This window comes from Siphateles boraxobius, unplaced genomic scaffold (genome assembly GCF_051911475.1).
Source record: "Siphateles boraxobius isolate OS27281-9 unplaced genomic scaffold, OSU_SipBor_1 61, whole genome shotgun sequence".
In the NCBI taxonomy this organism is placed as follows: Eukaryota; Metazoa; Chordata; class Actinopteri; order Cypriniformes; family Leuciscidae; genus Siphateles; species Siphateles boraxobius.
In genome coordinates this window covers 9353248-9381202 of record NW_027509188.1, presented here as the reverse complement: position 1 = coordinate 9381202, position 27955 = coordinate 9353248, and the positions used below count along the sequence as shown (strand labels likewise).

The 27955-nt window shown below is 39.0% G+C and overlaps 1 protein-coding gene across 2 annotated transcripts; it reads right to left on the bottom strand.

Annotated features, from left to right (window-relative positions):
• Positions 1–3955: 3955 nt before the first annotated feature.
• Positions 3956–27845, bottom strand: LOC143718327 (uncharacterized). 2 transcript variants are annotated; one of them, XM_077209390.1, is made up of 6 exons: positions 27828–27845; positions 27172–27284; positions 15142–15545; positions 10579–11254; positions 8528–8631; positions 3956–5313 (listed from the first exon to the last, which is right to left on the bottom strand). In XM_077209390.1, the coding sequence occupies exons 3-6, from the start codon at positions 15455–15457 to the stop codon at positions 5042–5044; spliced, it is 1368 nt and encodes a 455-aa protein (XP_077065505.1). In that variant the 5' UTR covers positions 15458–15545; positions 27172–27284; positions 27828–27845; the 3' UTR covers positions 3956–5041. The 2 variants fall into 2 exon arrangements, with proteins under 2 accessions (XP_077065505.1, XP_077065506.1); XM_077209391.1 differs by lacking the exon at positions 27828–27845 and having other exon boundaries at positions 27172–27303.
• Between the last annotated feature and the right edge of the window lie 110 nt (positions 27846–27955).

Here is a 27955-nt window from a genome sequence, read left to right as displayed (position 1 = left end):
ATCCATGGTGCTGATAGCGCGGTCACTGACTTTAAAACGTTTAATTGACATTTATTTAAAAATATAAAATATAGGCCTATATATAAATAAAATAAAATAAATAAATAGTGACACATTTAGGTTTTACAGTAGTCATTAACTATTTTTTCTAGGTTTCATTGTCTTCATGGAGAGATGCGGATGCACCCTGAGCGAGTCTGCACCGTAATAGCAGCGTGCACTGTCCTCCACAACATCTGTGTCACCAAGAGGATCCCTCTCCCTAGGCATTATCAGCCGGTGCCGGAGGAAGGTGTCGACCCTGTGGACCATGCAGGGCATGAAGATGTCGGTGGACGACTAGTCCGTACACGCATTGTAAACACTTTATAAATGTTAAATATTTCTTCGCTTAAAATAATTCTGCTAATTATCTGCAGGTTGTAAATCATAAAAAAATAAGCCGCAAAGAAAGTGCAGTAGGTCTATAATAAATTTGTTTTAATTTACATATAATTGTCATTGATTCATTGCACTCAATTTGCCATTAGGCTTATTTACAGAAATACAAAAGAGCGTCCATCCTCTTCAGAAATAGGCACAGATGACCTGTTTATCTTTTGTTGGAGAAACTGTATTTCTAATGCTAGTTTTTGTTTTTCAAGTTCCAGTTTTTCCTGCTCGGTCTGTAATTTCTTTGTTTCAGCCTCCACTCTAACAATTTCTTTCTCGAGAAGTGTTTGCTGCAGATTATCCAGCCTCCTCATACGTTTCACCGGCGGTGCACCGCTGCTGCCTTCATGCAAACTTTGTGGAGTAACTGGGGTCTCCATCGAGTCTGAAAATATAGATAATTTGTCATAGGCCTACTGTTATCTGACAACTAACGTTATTAAAACTTTAATTGTAGGCTACTCTAATATATAGACTACACACCTTCACAATTCACACTCTCGCTTGAGTGGTCGACATCCATCTCTGGAGAGACAGCATTGTTTTCCAGGTCAGTACCGCCACTTTCCGCACCGACTAAACCAATAACAGCCAGAGAATCCTCTCCAAAAATATCCACAATTATGGTACTGTACACGGAAATTTTGGGGGGAGGACCCCCGCCGGTCGGGTGATGTTTTGTAGCAGATAAATCTTTTTTGGCTTTGCTCATGAGGTCTTTCCACTTTTTCCTTACATCGCTCTCTGTTCGAAGGCAGCCGGAGTCAGAGCAATCATTAATCGCGTCCGTTATCTGTCTCCATGTTGTTTGTTTCTTCTTGTTAGTAATAGAGTTGGATTGCTTGGCAGTCAGTGTGTGTCTGTGCTGACTGTACAACTCTATTAGTTTTCGTATCTCTATGTCGGTGAAATTTCCTTTCCTTTTTCTTTGATCCTCCATTGATACGGCTACAAGTTAACCAAAAAGCGGAAGATTGTTTACAACGTAACTCCAGCAACGCACGTTGCTAGGCAACCACTATAGTTCCATGGCCATTCACAGGAACGCGCATAGCTAAAACCAGGCGTAGTTATGCCTAGGCTTACATTTGGTTGGTGCAACAGACGTTAGGTCAACTCTAAAGACTGGTCTTAACTAAGACCTACTTAGCAGTTAGGACCAGGCTTAGTAAAGCCCTGTTGGTGCAACTGGCTCCAGGAGACTCGGGTTGTATCTTAAGCAGAATTCCGGACGCGAATAGAGCGTCTAGCGTGAGTGATTTCAATCTTAAGTCAATGCAAAGACGCGTTACGCGCGTAAAAAATTCCTGCGGCACGAATGGGGCGTAGAGCGTGGTGCGGTAGACGCGAATTCGCCTCATTCGCGCGTCAAGTAGGCGCGAATAGCGCAAATTGAGCGTCTGGCGCCTTAAGCCCCGTTCACACCGCCAGCGACTTTGTCGTTGTATGTCGCTCGGCTCTGTACTGTGAAGTCGCTTGTGGGCGTTCGTAGTGCTGTCGAACTTATGTTATTGGTGGACTGCACGCCTGGCCATATCTATACAAATTACCATCACAAGTGATATGTACAACTATATAATAATGCTCAAAAGAAACAGTATGCTGTTGGGAGAGTGTTTTTATATTAACACAGCAGTGTTCAGTGGATTAAATAATTTACTAGATTAACGATCGGTCAATCAACAAATAAACTCACTCATACTGTCATAAATTACTAAAACGTCATTCGAATTTGACAAATAATAAATTTTCTTGTCCCTAATAGTCAACATAATGCAGGGGAAACTGTAAAATGAACTGCAGCAGTAGCCTACTAAACTTGCATCATAAAATTACACCACTCGAACTATAAATGTATGAATTAAACTCACTGAGACTGTCGACAGTTTCTTTTCCATGCATCATTTTATTATATCCATATACAGTCAAATCATTTGTAACAGTGAAAACGTCCTCGAACTCTTCTGTCTTGCCTGCACTCGAGACGGTGACGTGAGCTCCACTGAAAGGCTTCTTTCCTATTGGTTGTCGCTCGCGAAAATCGCTTCCAATTTGCATAGTTGAAATTTCTCAACTTTTGTCGCTTGTCTCTTGACACGCCCACATTCTGTCGCCAACGGTCAATGTCGCTCGTGTCGCCGGAAGTCCCCAGCGCTCCATTTAAATGAATGGGATCATGTCGCTTTGTCGCTGCGTGTCGCTGGCGGTGTGAACGGGGCTTTACGCGCTAATGATTTATTTAGTGTTTTTTGTGCATTCACGCGTTTGACGCGAATTCGCTTCTGCCGCCCAAGTTGAAAAATCTGAACTTCTGCGTCAATTCGCGCCGCGCTAACCAATCAGGAGCTAGCTTGCTGCTGTCACGTGGTGAAGTAAATATTTTATCACATAAAAACTTGATTTTAATATATGAGACATTCATTTTGTATGCTATTTATTCCATATCTAATCTAGATTATATGAAACATTATTATTATTCTAATGTAAAGAGAACCAACATACTTTAGTGCAAGAACATAGTTTGTGTCTGGACAGTGTTGTGTGAGGGAAAAAAAAAATTCACAGGACAGTTTAATCACTTTTGTAGTAGCCTAGGCTGGCTCCATTTATCATCAAAACAAAAATAATTACAGATTAGGTGGGTGAGGGCGAGGGTGATTCTGGCTCCAATGCGGGACAACAGGTCATCAAACTGGGTCCGGGACAGGCGGAAGTACCGCTGAAAGCGGCCGTCATCCAGGCGCAGCTCAGGTGGAGCAAATGGTGAAACTCTCCAAACTGGGTTCACCTCCGAAGGGTCTAGTGGACCCAAATACGGCGACGATGATCCCTACGCCGCTGTTCTGCTCTCCAGAGCAAATACAGAGCGGTGACTCTCTCGATGAGTGCTCGATCAACATTAGCCGTCTTTTAAAAAGATGGCCGCCATCAGAATTCGCCTCTGACGCACGTCAATTTCGCTTCAAACTTTTGTTTTTTTACGCGCAAATTAACACAAAGTGGTCAAGCGTCAAACTGTACCAGGTAGACGCGAATTTGACGCGCTATTCGCGTCCGGTGTGAACGCACAGTAAGGGAAACGTTCTCTTGCAATTTATATACATTTATGGGCAGGGCTTAACATTGTGATGAACAAAGCATGTAAATGATGTATACAGGTTTTGGAACCTGCCCTATACTGAGAGTGTTACCAATTCCAATCCAATCAGACTAGAGAACAGGAATGGCAGGACTCTCCCGCTGAGACAAAAGCTCCCAAGAGCCACCAAGAGTTTCAGTAATCTGATTCATTTAACTTACAATAGAGAGAAACAGGAATGGCAGGCTCAATAGAGAGAAACAGGAATGGCAGGCTCAATAAAGAGAAACAGGAATGCTAAATTCAGTCTCTCTGTCTTAATTTTTCATGCGATGTTATGTAAAGAAAAATAGGATCAGCAGATCTTAAATATATTCTTAAATTTGTAACCCTTCACACTCATTCTTAAAAATGATCAGTGTAACTATTAAACACACGTGTGTGTTATAGCTATTGAAATGTTTATTCTTTTGAAAGGGGACAGTTAATTTAAATAAACAACATGCAAAGATTATGTATGTAATGTATCCAGTTGTTCCAAGATTATAACAAACATTTCATGGACATAAATAATAATAAAACGTTGTAATCATTAACAGTGCTACCATAATTGTTTAACCCAAATTCAATAGGTGTACAATTTAAAGAACAACAAAGTCACTTCTAAATCATTTTTAAATTGTCCAAATGTTGCAGAAGTATTATTTATAAATGCTATTTGATACCTGAATGGCATGAATAAAATACCAGGTAAGGGCTTCCCTCCTCACTCTCTCTGCCCTGCACAGTGGATGCTGTCAACTACTTCCTCTGGCTGTGGTGCATCAATCTCTTGCATGCACTGTGGATCTTTATCTTAATACACCTCACCCTGAATTTCACAAATATTGTGAAGCAAACAGCATGCAGTGAAACAGTGGGAACATTTCTCTGGATTACGGGGACCAATGTGTTTTACAGGCACATGACCATAAGCAACACACAAACGTGACAATATGGTTCAAAACCAAGACTAAGATAATTAAAGAGTACTGTACAATATATACAAAAACTTAAAACTTTACACAGACCAAAGTGTTTTAGAAGTACTTCGGTTAAAACTGTAAAAACACAATGTTTATGTTGTTATTTTAAGTTGTAATTAATTGTACTGAAAAAGCAAAAAACGCAACAGCATGCAGAGAAACTGATCTATAAGGCTGGTTCACCCCCTTAAAAAGCCCTTTTCCCCCGCCATCATGTTGTTTCAAACCCGTATGACTTTCCATCTTCAGTGGAACCCAAAAGGAGATGTTTAGGTTGAACTGAATATAGAAAGTCATTCGGGTTTGGAACAACATGAGGATCTGGAAACGAAAAGGGTTTTTTTTGTGTGACAAACAATTCCTTAAGGCAGTAGTTTAACTAATCTAGAAGTTTAACTGTTCTTTAAAGTTTTTTTTTTTTTTTGCTATAGAATGAAAATAACAAAAACAACAACCAAGTAATAATCTTAATAGAACAGCATCAAATGAGACATATGATGTAACATCACTTATTTTGGGCTTTCCTTTTCAAACTAATTCCTCGATTTCTTACAAAATCTCTGATGTTTTGTACACTGCGCCTTGCCAAAACCGGATCCTCAGTGGTCTTGCACTGCTGGCATTCAGTCGGTGTGGCCAGTTTTCCTTCGGTTATATGTGCCTTAAAATGTTTCATCACAGCTGCAACTTCAGCATTCGACCAGCACACTTTTTGCTGTAACTGGTATTTTTTTTTAGTTTCCTCAATGGGCAATATTTCCTCAATCTTCTGAACACCTGCAACAAATCAGTTATACACTGATCAGAAAACTCAGATGCAAATCAAACTTACTAAAATGACACGTACAGTAGATAGAAATTAAAAACGTTAACTGGTTATACACCTGATGATAACTTAAAATTACATTTCAAACAACACATTCAAACTATTATTCTAGAGATGAAATGTCATCAGTCTGTTAAACACCCTTTTAAGCTTATGTCCATCTGTCATTTATCAGTGTTTGGCGAACATGAAAATGATCAACTTATTGGTGTCAGACCATATTACAATGTTGGTGCATATGAATATGTTCTTTTTCTTAGCGGAATGATTGTTCATATTGCACAACTGTTTTCAACATTGATAACAATGAGCACATTCAGCGAGAGCGCCCTCTACAAGGTGGCCTATGCTCTGAACAGGGTTCATACCAGGTGCTTAAAGTACTTGAATGTGACTTTTTGAAATTGAAGACCTGGAAAACCCTTGAAAACAGCCATATTAACGAAGAAGAACTTGAACAGTGCTTGACTTATTTAAATACAATATATATGAAATTTAATATTTCCAAAAAACACAAATCAGGGTATCTGCAGGGTTTAGTCAGTCAAATTTAAGACTTTTTAAGACCTTTTTATGACCAATTATGATTTAAATGTATGACCTTCACGAATTATACACGAAAAATAACTTTCTTTCAAAAGTCTTTTTTTTTAATGACTTTCATTAAAAGTAATAAGTTTCATTATTTAAAGGTTCCATTTTACTTAAGAGTAACAAACTGAAGGCTCCCTTTTCCTAAGTATCAATAACACAGGAACAACACTTAATTATCACGTCAATATCGATGATTATGACGATGAATGTCAAATCTTTATTTCTTTCAAGTTTAAAGTCAGATTTTTGCTCTTAACTGAAAGTTGTACGAACCAGAGTGTTATGTTAATTGTGGTTTTAAATTACTCTTTTTTTGTCAGAACATATCATGACAAACACTTGCCAAACAGGTGAACTTTTCACAAATCTGAGGTAGAACATTCAAACATATGTCCTTTTTCCTTAACAAAATTAATATCTTTATTGGAAAATTAATTTCTTATAAGTAATATTTCTAATAGGCTATTTTGAAGAAGACAGACAAATCCGTTTACAATTAATTCTTACATTTATTCCTTGAGTCATATTGAGTGATTTAGTCAAATTGAGTGTTTTCCTATGACCAGGTTTAACTGGCACGAGTCGCTGTTTCAACCGTCCCGACAGCGCCTCCAGCCATTTAAACCTGTTTTGTCCGTAAACTAAAAAACTCTGATATTATACACTTAAGCGTGTGATGCAGTACTAATACACCTGCCGTATTATTATTACAATGGCACATGAAACAATAAATACAACTTGTCAGTCAAAAAAAAGTACAGCACGAAAGAATTCACTAACCACACTCAAAAACAGCTTTCCGGCTCTAACTTTAAAACGGCAAGACGCAAAGAAGAAATGTTTTTGCGAGTCTGATAGGCATAGCGTGCTGTACGTGCTGATGAAATTTGACATACATAAGGTGAGTGGTTTTCAAGGAAATCTCAATGTTCGACTTTGAGCCGACCGGATAAACACTCCGTGAGGCGCGCGCGGTTCAAATGAGTTTTATTCCGCTTTTGGTGCATAGACATTATCGAACATTTATCGAACTCTTGATATCGTTTTATAGAGAAAAAATTATATCGCGATAATGAATGAGCATATCAATTTAAGACGTGGCTAAATGTAATTTATGACCTTGTATGGAAAATCCGTACGTTTTTATGACTTTTTATGGCCTAAAATTCTTATTTTTAAATTTAAGTCGTTTAATGACTCCGTGGAAACCCTGACAAATACAATCTTTTCACACAAAAATTAGCACAGCAGTCCGTCTGATAAACCCCTACCGGACCTTTTCTCGATAAGTATGAATCAATCCAAAACTAGCTTTAGCTGGACAATAACTTTATTCTAGAGCTGCTGTAAAGCCAAAACAATCTCTATTACTTTAATTTCCTGTTATCACTGTAAAGCTGCTTTGAAAACAATCTTACTGTTATAAGTGCTATATAAATGAAGGTGACTTGACGGAGTCCAGCAGAAGGGAAAGTCTGTCTCCAAGCTGAGGTTGGCCCACTGGATTGTGGATGTCATAGTCTTAGTAGCTTTCACACTTGGTTCGATTGCCTGTACTGAACCCCAATCTGATTGCTCCCCCTGCCCCCGATGTACTGCGTCACATTATATTATTTGTATCCGAACCGCAGTACACTTGCGTCATCAAGCTGCAGCTGGTGCGTAATCGTGGTAACCGCTATGAATGAAAAGGCGTCAAAATGGATAGAATTGCTCACTTAACATTTGTTCTTTTTTTTAACATTTAGTTTTGTTTAAAAAAAAAAAAGATACAGAAGCACACTTGCGTCCGTCTGTCAATGTCTTCTGATGACCAAAGTTAACCCTTTCTGCTCATCTTGAAAGTGTGCGACTGACGTTGGCTTGATGAATAGATCGCTCAGCTGCTCATCTGCGGTGATGCTGCAGTAGCGGTGTCATATCTGGCTATAACTTGACATATAGCCTATAACACGCTCTCACACGATTTTTTTTTTAGCATTGTTGGGAGGAGTTAAATTTACATATGTGGTTTCAAAAACCAGATGCATTTACAATTGTCCAGTTTTTTCTGGAATGCGGCCCAGACCACCTCCTGAAGTGAGCGATGAGCGATCGGATTTAAGTCTTTCTCGAATGCGTTTCGGAGGGCATTTACATCTGGTCTTTTCACTATCGGATAGCTATCTGACCACAGAAAACGTGTGGCCAGGTGTAAACAGATTGCAGTGATGCATGTCATGGTGAAAAATGACTTGAATTAATACTGAAAATAGGTTAAAATTAAAGTTAAAGGTGTGCCCCCTAAAAGCACAAGTGGCCCCTGTCTGGTCCCCCCAGTTACTGTGGTCTAGAACGTAGATGTAAACAGCCCCTTAGTCTTAGGAAATGGGAGCTCACTCCACTCTGAGTGCCTCTTCCTGGGCGTTAAACCATTGGTTAATGTGATTTAAGCTGACTTATGCATGTTTTGGAGTTATTTTGAATTTAAGTTGAAAGAATATTAATAGATAAAATCTAGTAGTTTAAAGGTATATAAAATAAAGAATATTATAAAAAGGAAAGGAGACAAGTATTAGACCGCGTGATTACCTGGAGAATCAACTACAGGAGGAGCTGCGATCCGTGATTTTTTTCCTGTCGTATCATCTCTATCAGAATCATTCTCCATACAATTCAGGGAACCTGCATTACGCCTGTGAAGTGAAACATTCATATTACTTCTCAAAAGGACAACACTGATAAAGTTATGGTATTTATCAACCTTTACTTCCTCTTGATTATTTCATCATGGCCCTCATCTTCAGAAGTTACCTCAGATGAATGGATAACAGGAATTATTTTTGTGTGCAATTTCTCTGGAAATTTTTTGCGTGCAATCCTTACCTGGATTAAACCATCGCTACACTCCCCAACCTCACAATGTTCAGTCACTTCAAGGACACCACAACAAGTTACGGTTAATTTATGGTACTATACAGTATCTTCAATATTCTATGTTTGTTCACATTTAAAAACACTTCCAAAAGCTTGACACAAATACTTTATCTACAATGGAGTAAGGGCATTGCAATTGGCCTTTATCACACTTCCACGCTCCAAAAGCAGAAGCTTCAAATAGTAGCATAAAATAACATTTCAGTATCAGTGACTCCGTGATTATACAATAATCAAGTATTAGTCAAGTATCTTAAAAAAGTCATATACTCTGGGTTTGAGTGCAATGATCAGTTAGCATTATATTGTAAACAAAAATTGGAGATTAATCGTAATAAACAGGTTCACAATAATAACATTAAAAATCTAATTAAAATAGTGTATTTCAATTATTCCTCTGCCAGTAACTCATTAAAATGGAAGATTACACATATGGTAGGGTATCATGTAAGGCTAATGAATTGTCGAGTTCAACCAAGTTTAATTTTCTTCTAATAAATGGTGACCGTTCATTGACAATGATTCAGCCTGGAATTTGATTACGCTACTAATCGAAGCCGGATATGACAACACAGGACTGCAATAAAGGCCTATTTTAGAGGAGTCAGATGTACAGTATGAAACGACTGAACTTCTATAACGCTTCTGAACGCTATATGAATTATTTCATTCTGTTTGATTGTGTCCTTAACATCACAATGTCTTTGCCGATCTGAATACAGTTGACAAAATGTAAAGAGCTCCAGCTCTCTAGTAAAGGGCAATCTGGTTTTCTAATCAATCGCTTCATGTTATCAAGAGAACTGAGTGCTTTGTGCTCCTCTGCGAGATGAATAACCTGGTGAACACTTTCCCTATCAGTTCATAGTGTGGCATCTGTTTCAGGGTATTTCATCAACTTTTTATAATAAAAGTAGATAATCAGAGTAATAAAACCAGTGAGTAATGAGTCAAATCAAACTTGGTGATGTAGGCAGTTTGGTCTCTTCCACATGTGAAAGATTTCACAAGCTCTGAGTCGGAAAAATTAGCGTTTTAAAATAAGTAGGTGTTGTTGTGGTGTATGAGTGATGATTTGCCACTATCCGAGATCATACATATCGCTTGTGCTTTTCTCCTTGCATGATTCCTCGGCCTTAACACCTATAGAGCCACATTTAAAGCACTTCTTACTAATGCTGCAACAGATTTCAAATCATTTCGTGTTACTGGTTTTAACCAGTCCAATAACTTAATATTTTCAAGCCACTGGTGGTAAATTTACATTTCCCCTATTACCTAAATTTAATCCGTTCAACATATAAAGTGATCGTGTCTCTTCAGAAAATTTGGACTAAACCGCTCAATTTATATGGATTAATTGTACAATCTCTTTATGAACTTTTTGAAGCATCAAAATGGTAGTAATGTAGCCGTCTATTGAGGGACAGAAAGCTCTCAGATTTCATTAAAAGGATCTTTGTGTTCCTAAGATAAAAAATCTTACGGTTTGTGTAAATTAATTTTTTGGTGAACTAACCCTTTAATGCGTTTAAAGCTTTAAAGACCCACGGGTTCCCTACTTCCTCCAGAGTGAATGCACAGGTGATTTTTGAAATTGCTCCTTTTCCTAAACCTCTTACTACATTTAGTACACTGTGATTTCTTGCCAGAATGAGCTTGCAAATGACTTTTCAGATCTATTTGATGTGTGAATCTCTTCTCACACTAAAGATATGGGAATCCCTCCAGTGTGAGTTTTCATGTGGCTATAACGGGTTCCGTGTTGTGCAAATCTCTTTCCACACAGTTTGCAGGGGTAAGGCTTCTCTCCAGTGTGAATTCTCATGTGAGTCTTAAGATTTCTTTTTCGATTCAAGGTTTTTCCACACAGTTCGCAGGTGTAAGGGCCCTCTCTAGTGTGAACTTTCATGTGGGTATGAAGGGCTCCTTTATGTGTGAAACTCTTTCCACACTGTTGACATGTGTATAGCTTCTTTCCAGTGTGACTTCTCATGTGAGTGTTAAGATTTCCTTTTCGATTAAAAGTTTTTCCACACAGTTTGCAGGTGTAAGGGCCCTTTTTAGTGTGAACTTTCATGTGTTTATAAAGGGTTCCTTGATGTGTGAAACTCTTTCCACACTGTTGACATGTATATGGCTTATCTCCAGTGTGAATTCTCATGTGAGTTTTAAGATTTCCTTTTTGAGTGAAATTCCTGCCACACTGTTGGCAGGTGAAATAACTTCTATTTGCTGTCTTTTGGGCTCTTTTTGGTGAAGTATGTTCAGTCTGTGAGTGACTTAATGATTTTTCTCCTGTTGAGAAATAATGTTTCTCAAACTGATCTTTCTCTTCTGTTTCTTTCGGTTCTTGAATCTCCTCTTCTAGAATAATCAGATCTAAGGCAAAAAAAGACAAATACATGTTAACCTCAGTTTAATGGCACAAAGTAACAGGCATAAAAAAAATCTAGACATTAAAGCATCAAAACCATCAATATAGCTGTAAAAAGTGATAACAGGCTCAAGCACTACGGCGGCACTATCGTCACCAATGGGCAGATGCATTTATGTAGGTAAATTAACTAGGCTAACTGCTGATGATATGACCCTGAACTACAATAGCCACATCCATGTGTTTTTGAAAGTTTTCCGGCTTGATGTGAACAATACACGTACCGAGTTTGGTGACTTCAGGTCAGGGCTGCCCAGCAGAGTCTAGATCAGGTGTGTCAAATCCAGCTCCTGGAGGGCCACTGCCTAGCAAAGTTCAGTTACAACTCCAACTAAACACACCTGAACTAGCTAATCAAGGTCTTACAAGGCATACTAGAGACTTCCAGGGAGGTGTGTAGAGGCAATTTGGAGCTAAACTCTGCAGAGTTTGGACACCCCTGGTCTAGATCAATCCCTAATCAAACACACCTGAACAATCTAACCCAGGGGTAGGCAAGGTCAGTCCTAGAGAGCCGCTGTCCTGAAGAGTTTAGCTCCAACCCTAATCAAACAACCCTGAACAAGTTAATCAATGTCTTCAGGATTACCGAGGATATAGGCAGGTGAGTTTTTTTTTCTTTCAGGGTTGGAGCTCCAGAGCCGAGTTTGGACACCCCCGGGCCGGGATTCCAGATAACAATGTATCTTAGCTCTTAAGAGTGCTCTCTACGTGCAAGGTTACAAACGCTCACCGTGATACCACGCGCGTTTCCCAAAAATGCACGTAATATTAATGCATTACGTATGGTGTGTGCATTAAGGTGTGTGCATTAAACCCTATATGGAATCATATCCTGACAGACTGATCTCATGAAATGGCGTATGTATGACACGCCAATTCTTATTTCCATTTTTGGCGTGCTATCAACACGCATAACCGCTTTTCAGCGTGTTTATCAACGCCTTTGACTTAACGTTATATTAATGTATTATGTATATATAAATATATGACCTACCCCAACCCCGTCCCTAAACCTACCCGTCACTGGGGTTAATACCATTTATGAGTGTTCTCCTACCATCCTAGGAAAAGAAATATCGCTCCACAGATGTAGATATAGATTTTGCTTCGTTTCGCTCGGACAATAAACGGCGTACACATACACGCGGAATCACTCGGACATTTAATGGCGTAGACATACACGCAAAAGATTTCGGCGTGGACATACACGCGGATAACTCAAAATGCGTATAGATAACACGCCACTTGACTTGAAAGTGGCCTGTATGTTTACGCAAAGTCATGATGTCATGTTGCCTGAACGTATAACCTAATAATCGTCATCGGATGTGGATTAGCAATCAAGACAAGTCTATATAAATAACCTACCTACAAACGGAGGCACTGACAAAATGGTTGAACAAAAAAAACAAAAACAAGAAAAGATATATTTCAAAAAGATTAAATTATTGTCCTTCTGGAGATGATTAAACACGTGAAACAAACATGTTATTTTCAACAGATTTGAAGGACGCCATACAAATAAGGAAAAACAAAACACCTGGGTAACCAAAATAATCAAATTATCTGCAACAAGGGGTGTTCAGAGATCAGGGAAGGAGGTACGCTAGAAGTGGCAGGATTTTGCTAGCCTGGCAAAAGGAAGAGAGCACTGTAGAGGACTGCAATAAAAAAAACAGGTGGTGGGACCAATGAGTCCCCCCTTCTCAAAGCAGAAGAAGAAAAGGCCTTGTCAATATTTGGCATGAGTGCTTCAGATGGCATTTGTGGTGGTATTGACATCCATGGAGGAGTAGAGAACTACACGCCTTAAGACTGAACACATAATACACATTAACATCGCCACAGTCTCCATTGACGATGATGGTATCGTTTTCAAAAACTCCAGTTTTTTCCGGCCCCCAAAATGCTGTTGTGGTATAAATAAAGAGCCAAAATGCATTTAGTTGAAAACGTTGTCATGTAAACAGCCCCTTAGGGAGTGTCTGTTTTGTTTTTTGAGTTTTCATTGTTGAAGACTGGCACTTGTGTGAGCGACTAAGGTCCTGTCCCAAATAACACACTTCCTATGCACCTATTCATATTCATTCTTGTAGATTTACAATGGTTTCTGTGTGCGCGCTTCCGCTAAGTCCATGAGACTGTATTGTGTCCCATTTGTCATTTTTGGTTTCAGAAGGGTGTTCGCAAGCAGTTGATATGCTCCCTCGATCCTCACTTTTGCCAAACCCCCACTGAAACGAGCTCCGCAGCAGACTTCTTCCCGACAGTCAAAGCGGAGTTACATCACGAAAGTGCGACTCGAGTGTTTATGGTGCTATTTGGGACAGGACGTATGGTGTTCATTGCTTCATTCGTGAGCAACAACTGTGCAGTTAATCAGTCCCTTCTTAACTTGCTCATCCCAGACTCTCTAGTTGTATGAACTAAAATATGATTAATTTATGTATGTTGAATAGGTTGATTTTCTCATGCAATTGAATGTGAGCCGATACCATCTATGGGTTGAAGCTGGAGATGTAAGGCCTCCGGGGATAAAGGACCTGTGGGGATAAAGGACTTCACCTGGGGGTGTGGCCAGAACCGGAAGTCACAGTCTTTGGCCTCACTATTTTGTATATACTTTTTTATAATAAACACTATTTACTGTGGTCAATGGAATCCTTTGGACAGTGAGCGTCAAGCCTTTTTTTGGTTCAGCCAACGAAGTGGACTAATCCATTACATTAGTGTTATTTTTGTTGGTGGGGACTAATATTTATTTACCTGCTGATGGGGAAGGAGTCTGGGAATAGTTTGGGATGGGGTTATTTACAAGGAGAAAAGGCCAGGAATGAGAGAGTGAAGTAGAGGAAGGACGGTAGGACCGTTTGTGGCAAGCAGGGCGGGGCCGAGAGCTGTGAGAACGGAGCGTGGCCGGTGGCGTGATTGCTAAAAAGCTTCACCTGCGCGCCACACAGGCCTTGTATCTCTCATGAAGGAGCTCCGAGAGAATAAAAGGAGGAGTGATGACAGTGAAGGACGAGAGGACCAGGGCTGGGACATTTTCGTTGCGTTTTGTTTATGGCAGTCGTCCATGAGGGGCTGCCGCTTTTGTTTTTTATTTTTAAAGTGTTAAACTTTTGCCGGTTCCCACCTCCTCCTTCCCTGAACACAAGCCTTGTTACATTGTTCTGGGAAGAGACTGACTTGGAGACTGACTTCTGTGCATGAATAACATAAAAAAAAACATTCTGCCACAATATCATGGTTAGTTAGCATTGCTACATTTAAGCCATCCTAACTTGTGGATTATAAAGCCTTTTATAACTTGGTCACTCATGGCACAATGTTTCTCTTGGTTTCCACATCAGTGCTGTTTGATCTGATATCTGTGGTTAATAACAGAGAATTCTGCACCAAATTTGAATGCTTCCAACTAGATCTTGCAGTAGCAATGTTATTAATACTGTGGTGAAATCAAAAGCTTTCTCACTGGATCTCCCAGCGCTGTGTAGTAACGGTGTCACATGATCCAGATCGGCCCGCGAGTAGAACCTTTCCTGAGCTCAAACAAGTAGCGTAGTTTTGTTTCACTTTCGTTTTGTTTGCCGTTTGATGTTTCTCACATGCAAAATAAAATGCAGCTCTTATCAGTTGGCCAATGTGCGGTTGGCATCAGAAATGGCTAACAAAATGAGTCGCACAGGAGGGAAAAAAGTTAGCAAAAGTTAACCATTAGGTCGCAGTCTGGAGCCCTGCTCTCTTCAAAACAATCATTCATTTCTGTAGAGCTGGACATTATAATAAGGATCATATGACTGAATTTCGGTTTGAGAATGAAACCAACCTGTTTGTTCCTTAGTATCTTCATGTTTCACTGTAAATGTTTCTTCAATCTTCATGTCTTTACTCTCCTCTTTATTAAACAGCACCTTTTTTTGTTCCTCAGTATCTTCATGTTTCACACTGAATGTTCCTTCAATCCTTATGTCTTCAATCTCCTCTTTAATAAACGTCATCTTTGATTGTTCCTCAGTATATTCATGTTTCACCGTCAATGTTTCTTCAATCTTTATGTCTTCACTCTCCACTTTCATAAACACCATCTCGGTTTGTGTCCCAGTATCTTCATGTTTCACTCTGAATGTTTCTTCAATCTTCATGTCTTTACTATCCTCTTTAATAAATGCTTATTAGGACATCTTTATAATAGTGTCACGTGGATCTCAGTTGCTTCACCAGGAGTTTGTCCTGTTTAAGAAGAGAATAATTACCGGAAAGAAAAACGCATCCAAACTATATCTTTGGGTGAGTCTTATTCATCTCCCTAGAAAGGGAGTCATTCAGAGTGATAGTTAATGATCTTAATTCCCTCCACTCAAAATTAGCACAACAAATTAAGAGATGAACAAAAAGTATACACTTCATCATTAGTTATGATTTATTTGGTATTTAATATGTGCAGATAAAATATTACTATAATATCAGATTTAAAATATTACACTTTCATGAAAACTAGGAAAGCACTGATTTTTTTTTGGTCGGTACCGATTTTAACAGCTATTGGGCGAATCCGATACTGATATTTGTCACTTGCTCTCTTTGAACTTTTATCATTAAAACAGATAAGTGTGCAGAAGGAATATTAGGATATGTTTACAATGATAATCACCAAGACAGCCATTTTAATATAATTTTAGGAGAATTAGAAGCCATATCTGATGCACTTGACAATTTTAACACTTTAGTTATAAACTATATCAAGATAATAATTTGACACTGCATAAATTACACTTGCAACACACGTGAGGATTGAAGACGCCAATGAACCTACAAACTACAGCAAAATAGAATTGCGAGGTGATTTGACAAATTGTCAAGAGTGCTTGTTATTTGAGGCCCTGTTTACGCCTGGCATTAAGATGTGTTTTGGTCGATTGGATCACAAGTGCACGACGCTAAATAGAGATGTAAACGGGGTCTAAAACTTGTCCACTTTCAACCACTTCCAGAGGGAGTGGAAGACGCATTTGAACAGATTTCTTTCATAGTGTCGACGGTCATCTGGTGTAATGCGTTCGAACTCTCTGCCTACTGACCAAATGCGTAAACATTATGGGAACCAGACAGGATTTAAACGTTGTTTGTCTAAGACCCAAGTTTGGTTTGAAGACAAAAAATGTACCAAGCACAATGTTCTCTCACCATTCCTTATTTCTAACCCACACTCACAGCGTTCGGATGGACTCACAGCTGTCATGTTTTTCTTTTGCGTTATGTAAATGGCGTGAGTTTATTTCGTCCATTAGATTGAAAGTCCAAGTGGTTGAAAGTGGACTAGAGATTGGTTAAAACACCAGGTTTAAACAGGCTAGACTAGACCAACTGCCGAACCAACTATCACGAAAGAAAAAAATAAAATAAAAAATACACAACACAGAGACTCAAATACGAAACCTTCAGTCATCCATCAACATGATCAAGATTGTCGTACCAGTAACATCACAGACACTCTCGCTTTGCACAAGATAATGATCTTACAGAACAGAGTGGCCTTGGATTACATTCTAGCAATGCAAGGAGGTGCCAGCACCATCATCGGACCTGAGTGCTGCACCGGGTTAATGGACCCAACAGAGAACTTGAACAAAATCCAACAAGACATTCTTGATCTTTCAGCAAAATTACACCAGATGACTGAAGATTATTATCCGTAAGAACTTCAAGGACCCTAATTGCATGTTTGTTTCTGTGTCAGCATGCAATTACAGAAAAGCAAACACAGAACATTCTTTATGTGCCTGTAACGATCACAAGTTACAAGAATGAACTTTTAAGTGTCTAAATTATTATTTTGTGAGAGTTATTTAGAACTCTCAAAGGGGGAAATGTAGGATTACAAATTTTATTTAAATGTTTAATTGAGCTTCCAATACTATAGTATTTTAACTGAGAAAGTTGCACACTGTTTGGCCATTTTGAGGCAATCCGGGTTTCGGACATTAACCTCTTGTCACATCTCAAAGGTCAGCTGGGCCTGTTGTTGATCTAATCAGGCTGATTGGATTAGCATCTCAAGACTCTGAGTTACACTGTTACCTGATGAAATCAGGTAACCAGCTGAATCAAGTGTCCCCTCCTCTATGAAATTAATCCCACCCCCTTGAAATGTATATAAACTGCAATGTAAAGTTCCCTTAGTTAGACTTGGGTAAGATTTTGGATGAAGCAGACTACAGCAAAGTAACAATCCTGCTTAAAAGATACAATCCCAACGTCTCCTGGTCTTCGCTTCTAAGTTTCCTACACTTAAGAAGAAAAAGTTTACAACAACAGTTACTTGAGGAAGAGTTCCAAATCACAACTTGGGACTGAGCCGCTGAAATTGTGTCCACAAATAGACAAAAAAGGTCCAGAGTTTAAGTCACCGTACAGGATCTACATCACTGACACTGTCATCAGGTGACACAGATGTCTTTGTGTGCCTATTATACCACATAACAGTTAATTGGAGAAATCTTGGCCTCCAAGAGCTCTGGCTCATCCGCAACTCAGGAGTGTAAAGATCAATATTACCACTTCATGATATCTGCACAGCACTGGGAAACGAGCTTACACAGTGTCTCCCAGCACTACATGCGCTGACTGGGTGCGATACAACCAGCAAAATCAACCAAACTTGCAGCTCTGAACACTGTCCGCAAACCAGACAAATCTTTTCTTTGATTCTCAATTTCAACTGTCCACAGCTAACAGAGAGTGCAATACAAATGGTGGAAACATTCTTGGTCAAATGTCTCAAACCATCAACGGACATGGAGACATTTGACAACCTGCGCATTTCTGCGTTCGATAGTAATGCCCTTAAGATGGACTTTGAGAGGGCCGCTTGCACCTCAACTAATGCAAGAAAACATATACAAAGAGCCTATTACCAACAGCAGCTTTGGGTCCAAGCACCATTTACAGAAGCCACCTCGATCTTAAATGCAGATGCAGCATCTGAAATGCTTATGGTTTTGTAAGAAAGGGCAGTTTATTAGTCCCTGAGATTGTAATCTCAAAACCTGAAGGTTTGCCAGATCCCTGCTTGTGTGGCAAGTATGCGCACAAGGATGGGTGTCCCTGTCAGGTAGCTGGTATCCGTTGTTGCAAGTACTGCAAATGCAAGGGAGGCAATAGTTGTAAAAATCCTATCACTGAATGAGCTCTGATCATCATCCCCATACCTGGACTCTGTTGTGAAAGTTTTACCCTGCAACACAGGGAATAAACCTGTTGTTTAGTATTTTTCACTTTTAAGTTAATGTCCAATTATAATATCAAGGTTTGATATAAAATGTCTGTATATTAATCAAATGCTTGTTTTATTTCTTTTAAAAAAGTACCGTGTCTGTAAACAATTGTATTTATAATTTTCCATTCAATACAGCACAAAACAGGACATCCCTCTTTTTGGATGAGCAAGCCAACCTTTGATATGTTGATATTTGTCAAAGTTTGTCCACATTCCTCTCCTACGACGTTACGTCGGGCCATCCGTCCCTTTGCAGATGCGCGTCGGGGTTTCTCTCGTCATTAAACCGCGGAGACGTTGCCTAATGCCTCAGAATATCCGATCTGTCTGTTTACATGAGTGGCATTGGCACACATCTGATTTATATCTAAATTATTTCCACATATGAACGAGGCCTGAAACCGATCTCGAAATATCTGAATGCATGTGTTTTTTCTATTTACACAGTCATAGAACACATCCGATCTGTGTCACATATGAGCAAAACATCGGAAATGGGTCACATTTCACTGACAGTGTAAATGAGGCATAACTGCACTTTTCAGCACTTTTCATGTTAACACAAACAATAATAAAAGTCAGGAGTTAAGAGTCTGACAATGCTGTGTGTGTGTGTGTGTGTGTGTGTGTGTGTGTGTGTGTGTGTGTGTGTGTGTGTGTGTGTGTGTGTGTGTGTGTGTTACGCCATTGCGATCTACAGAAACGCAATTAAAAATATCAAACCAGAATTCATACACATACTACATGGTCATTGTAAACATTGTGATCACCTCAGAAAATCTGTAGCTTCAAGAGTTTATATGTACGCATATTTAATGAGATATTGCCTAATTCACATATTTAATTTAATTTCTAAGACAAAGTGTAATACAAAAAGTAATACAAAAAGATTGAACTGGTAGAAATGTATGAGAATATCTATAAAGAAAAGAAAAAAGTCCCATTCACCTGTGGTGTGATAATAGTATCACCTATTGTGGTCTTTTTCAGGACTTTCGTCCTGGTTAGAGATTTTGGCACACATCCCACATTGTTCAATGGGGTCATATTAGTCTATAACAGTTGAGATATTCTCTGCTAAATGAAGTGCATACAAATCTTACCCAAGACCTAGACTATTATGAGCGCGCTTGCCATACATTTGAAATAACAAAATTTTGGTCGGTAGGAAAAATGGTCCAACGAACCGTTCGGTTTGAAAATGCGTACCGAAAACCGAACCGAAAGCCTCGTACCGAACGGTTCAATACGAATACGTGTATCGTTACACCCCTACTTATGACTGATCATAACGAGTGTTCAGCGCGTTCAGTCTGTATTTAAATCTGCTGCAGTCGATGGACAAAGTCAGTTGTATTTCAGTCGTTAATTGTGTCCCCCCAGCATTAGTCTGCGACTCATACCCTGTGTGGGTTCTAGGGGTGTGACGATAACCGCATCACCGCAATATCGCGTGAATGAGATGCCTACCGCGGTGTGAGGTCATCACCGCACTTTTTTTTTTCTGCTGAAAGTTTTCTGTACTTTTAATTTGTTACGTTGGGTAACGTTCCTCTCGTTACTTTATTTTAATGCAATACATGTTGTTAAATGTGTAGTTTATTCCAAGCGCGCTGTATCTTTTTTTATGGGCATGGGCGATGCTCAATTCACAATAGGGCTGCAACTAACGATTATTTTGATAATCGATTAATCGGACGATTATTTTTTCGATTAATCGATTAATCGGATAGAAATTAAATTAGATTTTTTTTTTATTATAACTAAATAAAACCGTAAATCAGGGTATTTATGTGTAAAAGTGTACTTTAAAAAGTGCAAAAGCCACACATTGAGTTTTACTAATATCAATATTTGCATTGTTTTTAATGATAATTGCTGATGGCAAGTTGACAAACATGATTATTGTTAAAAAAATGATATCCAACATATTATGTTTTAACACAATTTTTGTTAAAACAAATTTACACAGACATGTTGTTCAGATGTGAATATCTGAACTAAAAACAAACTAAAAACATCTAAAATATATAATTCATTTAATTTTTTTTTTAAATTAAGTATATATAAGGAATATAAGGATAAAGAATATAATATATATTATATATATATAATATATAAAAGAATATAATATAAGGATAAATTGATTAAATAAATATAGAGAGACTGAAAACAATTGTGTGAATGTAGAGCCGCAGTAGATCGCGTTTGAAAAACAATTAAAACTTAGTAGACAAATGCTATAAAAAGAGAACGGAATGGAGGTAACGTTACCCAGCAAGCTAACAGGCTTGAGTAAAGGACAGGAGAAATTATGCATTAGTGCACAAGCATTCGCTGAAAACCACTGAGTACAGTGACTGAAAAACAATATTTTACTGCTGCTGTTATTAACTGCCTTTGTATTTAATGCTTCACTTTGTAAACACCGTTTTAATTTAACCTATTTCTGCGGTAGCGCTATTTTAATCCATCACTTACGTTGCGAGCGAACTGATTGCACAACCTGATGCTCGAGACAAAATACAGACATCCCAAGATCCCGGAAGTCTCCCGCATATTGATTGCGGCTCCCTGATGCCCGCGAATTAGTTCAAACTCCCGAAATCTAGAGCGCGCAAGCAAGAGCGCGCATGCGAGACAGAAGAGACTGCTCCAAACCGTGTAGCGCGCGCGCTCGGCAGAGCGCCTGAGGGAGAGAGACCTTGTGTGTGTGTGCGTACCAGTAAACGCTCCCCGTGACGTAAGCAGACCAACTAATCGATAATGACATTCGTTGACAACGATTTTCATAATCGATTATAATCGATTTTATCGATTAGTTGTTGCAGCCCTAATTCACAAATGAATCACTCTTTTGAGTCGATTCTGTTTGAAGACTTCATCAAACAAGTTGGCAGATCTGTCTAAATCGGTTCGCGAATCAGTTTGAATGATCTGTTCAGTTTCCTGCACACACTGAATCGTCTGAAGCGCTTTCAATTCACACTCGACGAGTCGTAACAGGAAGATTTAAGAACATCAAGAGCATGGAATGAAGTGGCCGTGGACCTACAGTTTAGTCTAGTGAAAGCAAATCTGCAAATGCATCATATTTTTGGCAGGGATGAAGATCTTTATTCGTTCATTTCATTCTGGTACATTTTACAACCAAACAGATTATTACGCCACGATAGCACTACTACAAAGTATAACATTATCCGTTTTTTGGACATATACATTAATTTATAGGCTACATTAAATAAGCTTGTCCACAGTTTATGAAATGAACACCTGCCATCCTGCGGTAATGTGTGTGTATTGAGCAGTGGCGTGCGAATGCAACTTAAAAAATGCCTTTGCCTGCCTTAGACACTGTCAGTTAACCAGTTTAAACATGCTTGCAAAAATAAATAACATTTTGGAGAACAGACTGAAGAAGATCCGTCGATGTGCATTTGATCGTTGTTTGTGTTCAGATGTTCAGTAGTGGTCATGAGCGCAAGCACACGTGAAGAGTTAACTCTTTCTTCTCTGTGTCAATGGTTCCCTTTTACAACCGCCAAACCGCGAGATTTGTTGCTTCTTCACCGCGGTAAGAAAAAATCCCATACCGTCACAGCTCTAGTGGGTTCATAAACAAAATGAGACGTAAACAGTCAGTCAGTCTAGAAGGTGTCAGCCAGTCGTTAAGTGTCCCCAGTCTGCTATCAGTGTCTCAAAACTCGGTTAGTGACTCTAAATAACGTTTTCGAATTAGCAACGGAGGCATGGTATTAGATTAGGGCTGTAACGATTCCTCGATTAAAGTCGAGTACTCGATTTGAAAAAATCCTTGATTGCAATTTACCCGTGTCGAGTAACCGGCAAAATACCGGAAGTGGCGCATTCCACAGACGAGAATCAGTGAACCGCATTATAGTGAGGGGGTGTGGTTTTGCAGAGTTTGCAGCGGGAGAGTGAGGGAGGAGCCGAGCGGTAAGTAAGTGGATCAAGTGCAAAATAACGAACACCTGTGTCTGATTGCAGTAATTGGTGTGGGGAGACCGCATAAAAGCCAGCTGCTGCATGAGAGGAGAGAGAGAGAAGGACCGGGGACTCGTATCTACACTCGCGACCTGCTGGCTGACAACTGGACTGAGTTTGTGCTACGGAGAGAGTTTTATGAATGAAATGAGTTTACACATCGGGAAGAGTTTGATAAAAGTGGACTGAGAGCTGAACCAGCAGGAAAGAGTGTCTTTGAACTGTGCCGTAGTATTTCTACGGTGAAGGTGCATGTGGCGCACCTTTTCCTTATTTTGTTTTCATTTTTAATAAAATATACGAGTCCCCATTACGCCGACCCTTGTCTTCTTTCATCCCTACACTGAACCTTCGTTACACGCATTATTACAGTTTTCTAAGGCTACGCGATCTATTTAAAACCATTTACAATCAAAATAAAGCATAGTGCTATCATGAAATCACAAAGGCTGCGAATCAGTTAAATAAATATATCCGCTAAGCGCGAAGTTCACGAACCTTTAATTATTACATACGTGCAGATTGTGTTAAAAGTACCTCAGCTCCGTTCACAGTAAACGCTGCTCCACACACTCAGTCTCTGCATGTGCTGGAACGCAAAACCTCTGACGCGTTTCAGTTGCATTGTCATCATTTATATGCGTGTCAGCGTCTTGTGTTTCTCAAACTCCATCTCTGCGTGCGGTGAGTTTGTCTGCTTATAACGCTCATCTGTACGCAGTGTGCGCCGTTTCACAAGATACGTAGCGCAACTCATTTGTAAATCTACGCCAACACAGGAAAATACATAAATATCTTTCTGAAATATGCAAATTGTTGTTCATCGTGATTTAAAAATAAAAGTTTAACCCTTACACTGAGTTTGCATGTTTTGACGTGCACACGTTCTTGTTCAAGAAATTACAGCAGCTTTTGCATTTCTATCGTAAAGAAGTGACCAAATATTAAAGATTAAGTTGATATTTGAATTAAATTTTGTTTGGCCAATATTAAACAAGGATTTGATCATGCCTTAATGTAACCAAGCCGTTGGTGCTCTCTGTGGACATTTGTTTTTATGTAATGTACATAAGTTATGTTTATATCATTTATTTTACATGGTGTATTTTAACAGCGTTGTTCAATAAAACCCATATGATTACTCTGATACTTTTTTGAACAAATAATTATTGCTTGTTATTAAATATTTAGGTAACACTTTACAATAAGGTTCATTAGTTAACATTAGTTAATGTATTAACCAACATGAAATGAACAATACATTTGTAATTGTATTTATTAATCTTTGTTAATGTTAGTTTCATTTTTTCGTTCATTATTTCACAGTACATTAATGTTAACAAATACAAGCTTTGATTTTAATAATGTATTAGTAGCCTAAATGTTGAAATTAATATTAACTAAGATTAATAAATGCTGTAGAAGTATTGTTTATTCTTAGTATGTTAACTAATGTTAACTAATGAACTATATTGTAAAGTGTTACCTATTTGTATTTTTAAGTAATTTTAAAGGCTGTTGTTCACTTGGATCTATTTTTATCACCACAAATTTTTATCCGATTAATCGATTGAATAATCAGTAGAATACTCGATTACTAAAATAATCGATAGCTACAGCCCTAGATTAGATGCGTAAAAAAAATATCCTACAAGAGCGTTTTAAAGGAACACGCCGACTTTTTGGGACGTTAGCTTATTTACCGTATCCCCAGAGTTAGATAAGTCCATAAATACCTTTTTCATCACCGTGCGTGCTGTAAGTCTGTTTGACGCACCCACCGCTAGCCTAGCTTAGCACAAAGACTGGATGTAAATGGCTACAGCTAGCATACTAATCCCAATAAGTGACAAAACGCAAACATTTTCCTATTTACATGTTGTGATTGTATAGTCACACAGAGTGTACAAATAACAAGGTCATATGAGACACAGCCATCTTTTAACCGTACGAATACCGGGAACTATATTCTCAGAAGGCGAAGCACTGCTACTTGGGCGGAGAGATAACCGCAGGACCTGAGACGCCCCGTGGTGAGGAGCAGAGAGTTCGTTCAGAGTTGGTGTAATAGAGTCAGCAATTACTAGATAGTAAAAACATAGCTTACAATTATGGGTGTTCGCTGTATTGTAAAGACCTGCGACAATAGACAAGAGAGAGATCAGGTAATACCATGATGTTTCATATGGCGCTTTTCCACTGCATGGTACGGTACGGTTCGGTTCAGTACGGCACGCTTTGGCGCTTTTCCACTGCATGGTACGGTACGGCTCGGCTTGGCTCACTTGTGGCGCTTTTCCACTGCATGGTAGGGTACGGCTCGCTTCGGCTCGCATTAAATGGTACCACCTCTGTTGAGGTTCCAAGCGTACCGTACCGATACTAAAATGTGACGTGGAAGCACTGTAGATCACTGATTGGTCAGACAGACAGAATCGTCACTACCAGCGTCATTGTATTTGCGAGACATCAAACCCGCTAGATTTAAATAGCCAGTAACAGCCACCGCTGTAGCACCTTGTTTTAAAACTACTTGCATGACTTGCTTGAAGAAAAAAAACTTCCAAAAAAGAAATGGCTGAATCGTGGTCAGTGGACGAGAAGCGCAGACGTTCCTCTTGTTAGTTACCGAGGAGCGGATAAACTATAACGATCAGTCATAATCCCACCCACTTTGAAGCGGTACTAACTGCAGTGGAAAAGCAACCGAGCTAAAGCGAACCGAGCCGTGGTATTACCTGATCTCTCGCCGAGCCGAGTCGTACCACGCAGTGGAAAAGCGAAGCGCGCCGAACCGTGCCGCGCTGAACCGTGCCGTGCCGAGCCGAACCGTACTGTGCCGTACCATGCAGTGGAAAAGCGCCAATAGAATTCCAATCAAAAATGCTGACCTGATGAATCAATGGCTAACTACTTGCTCTGGATATCGATCCAAACACACCTGAAGAGATCATCAAGGACCATCGTGTTTGCTCAGTACATTTCACTGAGGACGACTATTTTGAGAAAATGGAATTTGCCACACGGACCATGAAACGTGTTCTGAAGGATACGGCCATCCCATCGATAGCAAAGACAGGACAAAGTGGATCACCTGCGGCTGCGGTAAGTGTTCCGTTATGTTTTTAGATGACTAACCTACTGTAACAGTGCCATTAGCTAGATCTAATGTAACATTAGTGACACTATTATATGAATAGGGTGGTAACTACTATTGCAGTTGTTCCCGGGCTCCATGTATCCCCTGTAATGTTAGTATTGTGTTGTCACAAACGTGCTCTATCGCCCCAGTAACAAATGAGCGGAGCTAGAGATAAACGTCACGTTGACGAAGAAACAACGGTGCGTCTCAGGTGCTGCGCTAATCACTCCACCCAAGTAGCAGTGCTTCACCTATTTATACGGTTAAAAGATGTCTGTGTCTCATATGACCTTGTTATTTGTACACTCTGTGAATATACAAATCACAACATGTAAATAGGAAAATGTTTGTGTTATTTTGTCACTTATTGGGAGCAGTATGCTAGCTGTAGCCATTTACATCCAGTCTTTGTGCTAAGCTAGGCTAGCGGTGGGTGCGTCAAACAGAGTTACAGCACGCACGGAGATGAAAAAGGTATGTATGGACTTCTCTAACTCTGGGGGATACGTGAATAAGCTAAAGTCCCGTGCTCCTTTAATGACAGAAACTTTGACAAACGTCTTGAAATACATCACCTGAACGAGGTATGGTAACTTTAGTCTAAGCGGAATAATTGACTCCGGCCCGTTGAATTATTAGAAAAATAATGCACACCCGGTGTGTAACTCAGTCAAACCAAAAATGATTTGCTCTGCTTCGCGTCATGACCGCTTTACCACCTCAGGTAGGTGTGCATTATTTTTCTAATAATTAAATGGCCGGTCGTCAATTACTCCTTACCAATTGCATAAAAGACTACGGTTCCTGTTATTTACAGCCAAACAATAGATTACAAGACCCATATGACTCATACCTTGTCGGTTTATACAAAAAAATGAGACGCCTTGATCGTTTGCTGTTGTCGTGCTGTGACTTGGGTCGAAAAGATTTGGTTACAAAAAGCTTTAAAAAGCAAACAGTGCTCAACTTTATTCATTTATCTTTTTAAATTGAATTTTAAAAATACAAAACAATTCAGTATGCTGTCAAAACATTTAACTAACAATGTTAATCCACACAAGGCTGCAATAACTACATTAAATCAATTAACGTTAAATGAAAATAAAAAGGGCAATACAACATATTAAATTCATTTTGGAGGGCTGTAGAAATATGAAAGTAGTAAATACACAGGCAATTGAATAAATAGGCAGAATTAATCATCACATAAGTAAACTATTGCACTCCTGCTACTGATAATAAACTGATTCAAGATATAGGGAGCTGAATGAGACGCATCTTTTACTGTTACTCGTGTATAGATGCGTTTCCCTCTTAAACATAACGTGTTAGATAAAGTACATGGATAAAAACTCATATGTTTTACAGTTCTTGTAAGAATGATCGGATAGGTTTGCAAAGATTGAATTCTTAAACAGATTTAAAACACTAACCTTTCTTCAGCCGAATCACAACAGTGCAGCAGCGCGACGCAGCCTTGTGACGTCACATCAGCATACCAAAATAAAAGTCCCATTCACACACTATCACAAAAGCGCACAGAAACCTACATGCATAAAAATAGAAATAATTAAAATGATGTCAGAGGATTGCATATTTAAACATGTTGTCACATAGATGTGCTGAAAATATAAACACTGCCAATGAAAGAGTTGTACCACATCTAATATGTGGGATTAAAAGGCAAAACTGTACAAAAACAAGGGCCACAGACTACTTTAAGACCACAAAGAAAAATAAATATGTAACAATCGATACGCAATATGTTGCAGTATGTTATTTGGGTAATTCCTGACGCATCATTATAGCTACTTCTTTGTGGCAAAGGCAAAAACAACATAATTACTATACTCTCATTTTTATGGGCTGGAGTGGTGGAGGAAGTACTGAATATCAGTACTTAAGTAAAAGTCCAAATAACCAGAGACATAAGCTCCACAATGACAACCCTACTTAAGTAAAAAGTAAAAATCACTTGAATAACAATTTATTCTCTTAATGTCTATATTCTAATAATACATTTTTTTTAAATAGTATGGGCTGTGGCATTTTAACTAAGTTAGGTTTGGGTTAATGTCATTGTGCTTACCGTCTGTGGCCCAGTTTACATTCTGACTTACTTCTGGTTATCTGCAGAGTTAAATATCATTAGCAAAACCAACAAAGAAGACTGGTTATACATCTTTAAAATATTTATTTAACTGTAAAATGTCATGT

Coding starts and splice junctions, on each gene's coding strand:
- LOC143718327 (XM_077209390.1), bottom strand. CDS start 15,457: ATGAAGATTGAAGAAACATTCAGAGTGAAACATGAAGATACTGGGACA. Junction 11,255..15,141: donor AGATACTAAGGAACAAACAG/GTTGGTTTCATT, acceptor TTTTTGCCTTAG/ATCTGATTATTCTAGAAGAG. Junction 8,632..10,578: donor GGGATTCCCATATCTTTAGT/GTGAGAAGAGAT, acceptor TTCACTTCACAG/GCGTAATGCAGGTTCCCTGA.